This window comes from Chlorocebus sabaeus, chromosome 1, assembly GCF_047675955.1.
Source record: "Chlorocebus sabaeus isolate Y175 chromosome 1, mChlSab1.0.hap1, whole genome shotgun sequence".
Taxonomy (NCBI): Eukaryota; Metazoa; Chordata; class Mammalia; order Primates; family Cercopithecidae; genus Chlorocebus; species Chlorocebus sabaeus.
In genome coordinates, this window is record NC_132904.1 from 9924445 (window position 1) to 9933194 (window position 8750).

Below are 8750 nucleotides of genomic sequence, written 5' to 3' on the forward strand. Positions count from 1 at the left end.
CCCTACCCAGCAGCCTCCAGGCAGAGACGCGGGCCTGAGCCCAGCCGAGAGGGCGGAGAATTGACCGACCTGGGTGCCCGGGGACCCTCGACCTGGGGGCCACGGGAGGCTAGATGTGCCCCCACGGTGGCCCGAGGAAAGCACTTCCACACTCACTAGCGTCCGGGAGCGTCATGCCCGCAGCGGTGCAGACCGTTTTCATTTATTGATGCAGGCTTTGAGGCACAGTCGTGAGGTGCTGTGAGGGACACGCCCGCCCGGGGCAGCGACACAGAAAGCCGTGGGGGGTCTGGAGATGGATGGAAGTGAGGAAAGGGCCGGGGGACGGCGGAGAGGCAGCCGTAGCCTCCTCCCCAGACTTCAGTCTCGTGGAAAGAGGGCTCTTTGGTCAAACAAGCCAAGCATGCCGGGGAGAGCAGGAACGAAGCCCTTGAGAGGCCCGGGCCGGGGATCCTGCCCCTACACCGGCACGTCTTTGTCTCGGGGACGCCCGGGGCCGCGGGGCCGCACGGGCTTCCTGGGGGGATTGGGGTGGCGGCGACCTCGCGGCGCGCGGGGCAGCGGGCAGCCGCGCTCGCTCTGCGTGTCCGAGGACTCGTCGATGAAGGCCAGGTTCTCGCTGGGATAATCCAGGGCCGAGGCCGTGGGCGGGGAAGGCGGCTGAGCCTTCTTCGGGGGCGAAGGGGATCGGGGCCTGCCCAGCGGCTGCGCTGGACAGGGCGGTGGAGGCAGCAGTGGCCGCTCCTTCTCTGGCGGCGGGGCAGCGGGCCCGGCTCGCTGGGTCACGCGCGCCGTCACCGTGCCAGTCCAGCTGGCAGCCTGCGCCGTGAGGCCGCCCATCTGCACGGAGAGGGAAAGCAGCCCTCGACTAGAGGTCCTGGACCCCCTCCGCGACCCCCCAGGAACCTGCCCCTTCACCAGCAGGGATCAACCCCCAACCCTCTTTTCTGCCTGGTCCTCTAGCCTCAGCCAGCCCCGAGGATGGAAGGGCTCCTCCACTGGGTGCTCCCAGAAAGGTGGCAAAATACAAATTGCCCGGCTAAATGTGAATTTCCGAGAAATAACAAATAAATTTTAGCATAACTATATCTCGTGCAATATTTGGGACATGCTGTTATATATATACATACATATATATATAAAATTTTTTTCTTTTTCTTTTTTTTTTTTTTTTGAGAGGAGTCTAGCTCAGTCATCCAGGCTGGAGTGCAGTGGCGGATCTTGGCTCACTGCAACCTCTGCCTCCCCAGTTCAAGCAGTTCTCCTGCCTCAGCCTTCCAAGTAGCTGGGATTACAGGAGCCTGCCACCACGCCCAGCTAATTTTTGTATTTTTAGCAGGGTTTTACTGTGTTGGCCAGGCTGGTCTCGAACTCCTGACCTCGTGATCCACCCGCCTCAGCCTCCCAAAGTGCTGGGATTACAAGCATGAGCCACCGAGCCCGGCCAAATTAAAATTTCATTTATTTGAAATTCAAATTTAACTGAGTTTTGTTTTGTTTTGTTTTGTTTTGTTTATTTGTTTGTTTGTGAGACCAGGGCTTACTCTGTTGTCCAGGCTGGAGTGCAGCGGTGCAATCATGACCCACTGCAGCCTCGACCTCCCCTGGCTCAAGTGATCCTCCCATCTCAGCCTCCCGAGTAGCTGGGCACACACCACCACGCAGGGCTAATTTTTGTGTATTTTCTAGAGGCGGGGTCTCACCATGTTGCCCCAGCTGGCTTTCTGCATTTTTATTTGCTAAATCTGGCAATCCTACCCATGAGGGAAGAGGTGGTGAAGTTACCCACAAACATATACCCCTCTGTTCCCTGCGAGGCACACACAGAGGCTCACTCAGCCCCTGCCTCAGGAGCCCACACCCTGGATAGGAGACAACCTGCTCAACCCCCTGCTAGGGAACAGCACATTTGCACCACAGTGCACAGACGCAGTGCCAACCCTGGGCGCCTACCTCTGCCCGAGTGCGGCGGGACACTACTCGCAGCCAGTTCCCGATGGTGGTGAGCACTGAGGCGAAGTAAGCCAGGCCGAGCAGGATCCAGAACCACACCAGAGGCTGATAGGCTGGGGAGTCCTGCCTGGGGTCCGCGCCTGGGATACCACCAGGAAAGGCAGAAAGAACTGGATTGTGGGGCAAGCCTGTGAGCTCTGGTTCAGTGTCCCCCTCCCAGCTCCTGGAGAGGACCTGCGCTCCCTAGGGCAATGGGTATGTGCTTGAGTGTGTGAGTGGAGGCAGGAAAATGAGTGGTGTGCATGAGTTGAAAGTGTGCAAGATCAAAGCATGCAAGAAGGGGCGCTCCTGTGCAAGAATGTGACACATGCGAGGGGTGTGTTTAATATATGTGTGAGCATGCATGGGACTCAAGCATACAAGAATGTGAGTGTGCATAAGGCGCTGGTGTGTGTGCAAGGCTGTGATGGTGCATTCCATGATGGAGGCAGGCGTTAGAGCAACCACATGGATTTGGAGGGAAAGGCGGGAGTGCAGAGCCCCTGATCAGGAATAAAGTAGATGGGAAAGTGCAGCACAAGAAGGGCGGCCTCACCGGCCACATAGTCACCAAAGCCCACGGTGGTAAGCGTCACTATGACAAAGTAGATGGCCTCCAGCTTGCTCCAGTCCTCCATATAGCAGAACACGAACGTAGGCGTGAGGACAAAGAGCAGGCAGCCGATCAGTAGGAAGAGCATCGCTGACAGCACTCTTACTAGCTCCGGTGGCACGTGCCACTTCTGCGGGGAGGGGCAGTAGACAGGACCCAGGAGACACCAACAATCCCCACTCCCATACTCTCCACTCCCGCCCCCAGGAGCCTGTGGTGAGAGGCTTAGGGTCCGCGGGCGGCCGGGGGGAGGGGGGGCACTCATGTGCCAGGGACATGGGGAAGGGTAGCTGGAGGCCAGCACAAGGGCAGGCAGGGCATGGAGCAGCTCACCAAGAAGATGGCTTCAATGTGACCGATGCCACGGCGCAGGGAGGAGCCCAGTCGGTCCCCAACCCCTGCCAGTAGGATCCCAAACAGCGGAATCCCCACCAGTGCATAGAAGATGCAGAAGAGGCGCCCAGCATCTGTGCGCAGGGCCACATTGCCATAGCCTGGGCAGAGGAGCGATGCAGGAAGTCTAGGGGCCACCTGGGACCCCTCCATCTCCCTGCACCTTCCCCCATGAGGAAGCTCCTTGCCCGTCCCCCACATGCCAATCCCCTCCCCCACCGATGGTGGTGATGATGGTCCCTGAGAAAAAGAAGGCGCTGCCCAGGTCCCAGGCTGAGTGGCTGCTGTTACTGGTCGAGTTGGTTTCTGGGTCCGCACCCCCTCCCAGGGCATCAGCCACCTCCTGCAGGATAAGGTATAGAAGGAGGAGCTTCAGTTCTTCCCTCCTGTCTAGGCCAACTTGTGGCCCCTCCAGTCTCTAGGGTGGCTTCCCCGCTGCTCCTCCCTGTTCTCCCCTCTCTCTGGTCTCCCAGGAGGCAGTCCCTTACAGCAGAAGATGCAAACTGGGTCTAGTCTACCTGCAGGCAAGTTTGTTTGACCTCTACAATGTCTGAGAAACATTTTTGGTATCTGGCCCCTAACTTCAGACAACAAATTTCCACTTTTACCATGGTCAGGAGCAGACCTGGGACCAGATTGCCTGGCTTCAAATGTTTATGCTGTGGGACCCTGGGCAAGTTAACTGTCTGGCCTCGGCTTCTACAAGTCTCAAGTGGGGATGTTGATGACAGCATCTGCCTCTCAGATTTTTTGTGAACTTGCAACAAAGTAAGCACTGACTGTTAAGTTCCCAAGCAGTGACCACACCCTGTGTTTCTAGCTTTCCAAACCCACCCTCCCATTGCACCTATGGAAGCTGAATTTGAGTCCCTTTCCTTAGAAAATCTCATGAAAGCTAGGGCCTTTCTCTCCAGGAAGGTTTATGTGCCACAAAATTTTGCTTCCAATTTTTAGAAAGTTTATACGCACACACAAAAACACACACACCCCAACCCTGCCGACGTCCAAGCCAAACCCTGTGCTGCAGTGTAAATAATGTTGATTGAGCACCTCTCAGTAAGTATTACTATTTTTTTAAGGCTAGTCAAGTGAAGCAGTGGGAGTGGAGAAGGAACCAAGAAATCTGTAACTGGTTGTGATCAATTGGTTGTAAACAACACCACTGTACTCAGACCAGCCAATACATATTATTAAATGAACGTAATGTCCCTATTTGGATGTCTCCCTCTCGCCAGCATGCAGCTCCCACGGGCAGGGACTATTTTGAGAGTGCTTGCCCTAGGTGAGAGGAAGTCAAAGAGACTCTTCCCCAAGCAGCAGTGCCAAGGCACAAGAATGGTGTCTGTGGGGCATATCATAAAGCACTTCTTCTCTCCCTGACTGCAGTCCTCATTAGCAAGACTCAGTCCCAACTGATCTTCCTAAAGGGACTGCTCAGCGCCCTCCATGGCTCCCCACTCCTTGCAGGCCTAAACTCCCCAGCCCAGCATTGAAGCCCTTTTTTCAAACTGGTCCCCACCTCCCTTCCCCTAGTCTTGTCCCTGGGACTCCAATTTGGCACCCCATGTTACAGCAACCTTCCCCCCAGATTTTCTGAGATGATTGCATTTCCTGTAATAATTTTTAATAAAAGCAAGAAGTGAAAGAGCTAATTAAAAGTGATTTAATGTGTATTTTGCAACCCTTTTCCAATAAATTCACGACTTAAGGGAAAAATCCTGTGTCATCCTGTGTGTTCTAATTTTTGCTTCAAATGACTAGGCATCTGCTAACTCCAGGTTCTGCAAAATGCTCCGGAACTTTCCAGCTTCCACGCCTTTGCCCATGCTGTCTTTCCACATGGGCATCTCTTGCCCCTCATCTCTATTCTCTATCCCTTTCTCCTGGTGTGTTTCAATCACCAGGTCATCCCTCAGGCCACTGCCATCTCCCTCCTGGTCCCCAGCACCTAGCTCAAGGCCTAGCACAATTGGTGCTTAACAGAAAGAAGGAAACTTCCTTTCCACTGAATCCTACAGTGATCTGTCTGACCATGGATCTCTCCCCTCCCCTAGATGTGACGCCCTCCAAGGCAGACCCTGTGTCTGATCCACCCCAATATCCCCTTGGCGTATAACACTTCACCTAGCACACAGTAGGTGCATAATAGCTGCACAACTAATTCAGGGAGTGAATCCTACTGTGAAAGAGAAATAAAGTGGCTGTCACCCACCCTTCTCAGTCCTGCCTCTCCTTTTCTTCCTTTTTCTTATCCAGGAAAAAAGCAGTTCCATTGTGAAGACAAACTAGGTCAGATTCCCTCCCCTCCCTCCCTCTGCCCTGTGGTCTGGCCAGACACATTCTTCCCAGGCCTCTCTGAGCCTCCACTGGCATTCTGGAAGTGTCAGAGACGATATCAGGTGGTCTGTGTCCTGACCCCACCCCACACACATCTCTGCCCTGAGTCCTGCTGCCTTGAGAATCAGCTGGAACACTGAGGCCTCCGTGCCAATGGCCCCTCCCTCCACAAAGAACAGGCAGGGAACAAAGGGTACTCTTCAATTTCAAGTAATAGACATTAATTTATTAAAGCTAGGTCTTCATTTTTTTGTATGACAGTAACTCCGAAATCAGAGAAAGCAACAGAGGTGCCTGCCTGACTGAACCCCAGAAGGCTGCAGCCCAAAACTTTCTTGAGTCTATGGTTGGAGTCTAACCAGAAGTGCCTCAGGGAACCCTGACGCTCTCCCCTTCTCCCCACATGGTAAGCATGCATCCTAGGGGGAAGGGGCACCTGACCTGGCATCCCTGGTGGCATGGATCCTGGAACCCTCCCAAATCACCTGCACACGCTCATATGCACACTTTTCCAGGGGGATGGGGTGTGTTCACTGTGTTCTTGGGTTTTTCTAAGACACATGACTCCAAAAAAAGTATGGGAACCGGTGTAGGTAGGGTTGCCAGATTTTAGCAAACAAAAATACTGCACGGGATGGACTTGTATTAAAAAGGCATTCGGCCGGGCGCGGTGGCTCAAGCCTGTAATCCCAGCACTTTGGGAGGCCGAGACGGGCGGATCACGAGGTCAGGAGATCGAGACCATCCTGGCTAACACAGTGAAACCCCGTCTCTACTAAAAAAAATACAAAAAACTAGCCGGGCGAGGTGGCGGGCGCCTGTAGTCCCAGCTACTCAGGAGGCTGAGGCAGGAGAATGGCGTGAACCCGGGAGGCGGAGCTTGCAGTGAGCCGAGATTGCGCCACTGCACTCCAGCCTGGGCGACAGAGCGAGACTCCGTCTCAAAAAATAAAAATAAAAATAAAAATAAAAATAAAAAAAAATAAAAATAAAAAAATAAAAAGGCATTTGTGGGCCAGGCATGGTGGCTCATGCCTGCAATACCAGCACTTTGGGAGGCTGGGGTGGGTGAATCACTTGAGGTCAGGAGTTTGAGACCAGCCTGGCCAACATGGTGAAACCCCATCTCTACTAAAAATACAAAAATTAGCCAGGCGTGGTGATGCATTGCATCTCTGTAATCCCAGCTGCTTGGGAGACTGAGGCAGGAGAATCAATTGAATCTGGGAGGCCGAGGTTGCTGTGAGCTGAGATCACACCACTGTACTCCAGCCTGGGCGACACAGGGAGACTCCGTCTCAAAAAAAAAAAAAAAAAAAAAAGGCATTCATTTGTGGTTTAACTGTAATTCACATTTAAATGAGAGTCTTGGATTTTATGTGGCAACTAGACCGGTGAGTGAGACCTGTGCAAATGTAACATAGCCCTTGTGCTATGGCCATTCATTCATTCATTTTCCCCTCATCCCACCACCATCACACCCTGAAGGACACAATCTAGGTTCACAGTCCTGTGCCAGGCTCTCCAAGGAAAACAAATGACCCCACTGTTGCCCTATTGAAAACACAGAGACCTGGACCCCAGCCTCTGTCCCACAGCCTCCGGCTGCACCCTGTCCTCAGGGATACTGATCTGAAAGCAGCACCAGTACAGGGCCTCACTGGCACGCAGCTAGTGCCAGGGGTGATGGGTGACAGCTGAAGGGGCTGAGGCCCACCCACGCACCTTGATGAGGAGGCCCAGCTCCTGGTCGCTCACACACGGATGGGCCCTCAGGAACTTCTCTCGGACCTCCCCCAGCACCCTCTGGGCCTGCTGCTCGTGGGGCTGCTCCAGGGCCCGGAACACCAGGGCACCAGACACCAAGTACAGCAAGACCAGCGCCAGCAGGGCCAGGAGCGTGGTGCTGCGCATGGCGCGCCCAGGCGCCGGGCCAGCTCCACTGCCCCCCTGGAGGGGCCGGGCAGGGGGCTCCTGGGGAGCTGTCGTCACTGCGGGCAAAACCAGGGATGCTGGGGTCACTGAGCTGGCCTGACATCCACACCCTTCTCCTCGATCCCCTACACACCCAAAGATCCATGAAGCCCCCAGCCGCACTGTCCACAGATATCCCTCTGACTGAACACACCCAGTCCCCCTCCTATCTCCTGCCTTCCCCTTACCTCCGCTGCCCCTGTCGATGAGGAAAGAGAGGAGGGCACGGGGAAGGGAAAGGAAGGCGAGTGGGAGGCCGAAAGAGAGCCTAAGCCTGGCTAGGGGGAAGCGGGGCGAGTGAGGAAATGTGGGGGGTTTGGGGGGTGTGGGGAACTGGCCCTCGAGGAGAAGGCTGAGGGGGGCTCAGAGACGTCCGAAGGGAAACCCGGAGGAGAGGCCGGACAGCGTAGGGCGGGGACAGGGGAATGGTGGGTCCCGGCTCGCCGGCTGCGGCTGCGACAGCATCTCCGCGGCTTCTCCGTCCCCTCTCGCCTCGCCCTGCTTCCCGGCTGGCCCTCCAGGGTACCCCCGCGCCCCGCCGGGCTTTCAAGGAACCCAGGGGTGGGTCCCGCACCCAGGCGAGGAGGGGTGCGGGGGACGCCCAGTTCCCGGAAAAAGCAGGGGAGGGGGTCCGCAAAGGCCACACCGGGGCGGCAGTCCCCCGGACAGCTGTCAGTCCCTGACAGCTGGCGGCGGCGCCCACGCGCACACACGCCCCGGCACGCGCCGCCACGCGCGGGCACAAAGACCCGCGCGCCCACGCTCCACCCCGAGGCTGCAGCGCCGCACCGCCCCGCTGCACTCACGCACCCCACCTGCACACTCCGCAGACGCCCCGGCACCCCCGGCCCCCATGGGCGTGCCGGCCGCGCCAGGGCACCCAGAGCCCACGCACATGCGTGCGGACACTCGCGTGCACACGCCAGACCGCAGGGCCACCGCGCAGCGCCCGCAGCTCGCTCCCACCGCCTCCCTCGCATCCCCACAGCTACGCCTCGGAGCGTGGCGGGCGGCGGGACCGGCGGCCACACCACTCCCTGAGGCGCCCACGCGTGGGAGGTGGGCACCCCGCCTGGCCAGTCGCCCCCGGGGCGCCCCTGCCCCGGAGTCCTGCCCGCGCACCGGAGCCCGCCCCACACTTACTGTCGGCCCTGCTGCGGCTGCGGCTGAGGCCCGGGTTCCAGCACGGCCTCGCCGGTGCCGACTGGGCCGCGGAGGCGGCAGGGGCGGAGCGGGCGGCCGCTGGGGCTGGGACCCCCCTCCCGCCGGCAGAAGCCCCCCTCCTCCCGCGGTTAACCCCTCCGGCGCCGCTCTTCCCTCCTTGCAGCGCCCTCGCCGCCGGCGCCGCCCCAAGCCCTTTACCTGCGGCCGCCCGGCTCCCCAATGCTGGCCAGCCCCGGGAGGTGGGTGGCAGAGGAGCCGGAAAGGGGTTGCAGCTGGG

At 57.5% G+C, this 8750-nt stretch overlaps 1 protein-coding gene across 2 annotated transcripts; it reads right to left on the reverse strand.

The window, feature by feature from the left end:
• Nucleotide 1: 1 nt before the first annotated feature.
• KCNK4 (potassium two pore domain channel subfamily K member 4) lies at nucleotides 2-8229 on the reverse strand. Of its 2 annotated transcripts, XM_073015038.1 has the most exons (7): nucleotides 8120-8229; nucleotides 7061-7326; nucleotides 3218-3341; nucleotides 2939-3099; nucleotides 2549-2735; nucleotides 1954-2093; nucleotides 2-840 (listed from the first exon to the last, which is right to left on the reverse strand). In XM_073015038.1, exons 2-7 carry the CDS (start codon nucleotides 7247-7249, stop codon nucleotides 460-462), a joined length of 1182 nt encoding a protein of 393 aa, XP_072871139.1. In that variant the 5' UTR covers nucleotides 7250-7326; nucleotides 8120-8229; the 3' UTR covers nucleotides 2-459. The 2 variants fall into 2 exon arrangements, with proteins under 2 accessions (XP_072871139.1, XP_037855062.1); XM_037999134.2 differs by lacking the exon at nucleotides 8120-8229 and having other exon boundaries at nucleotides 7061-7345.
• Between the last annotated feature and the right edge of the window lie 521 nt (nucleotides 8230-8750).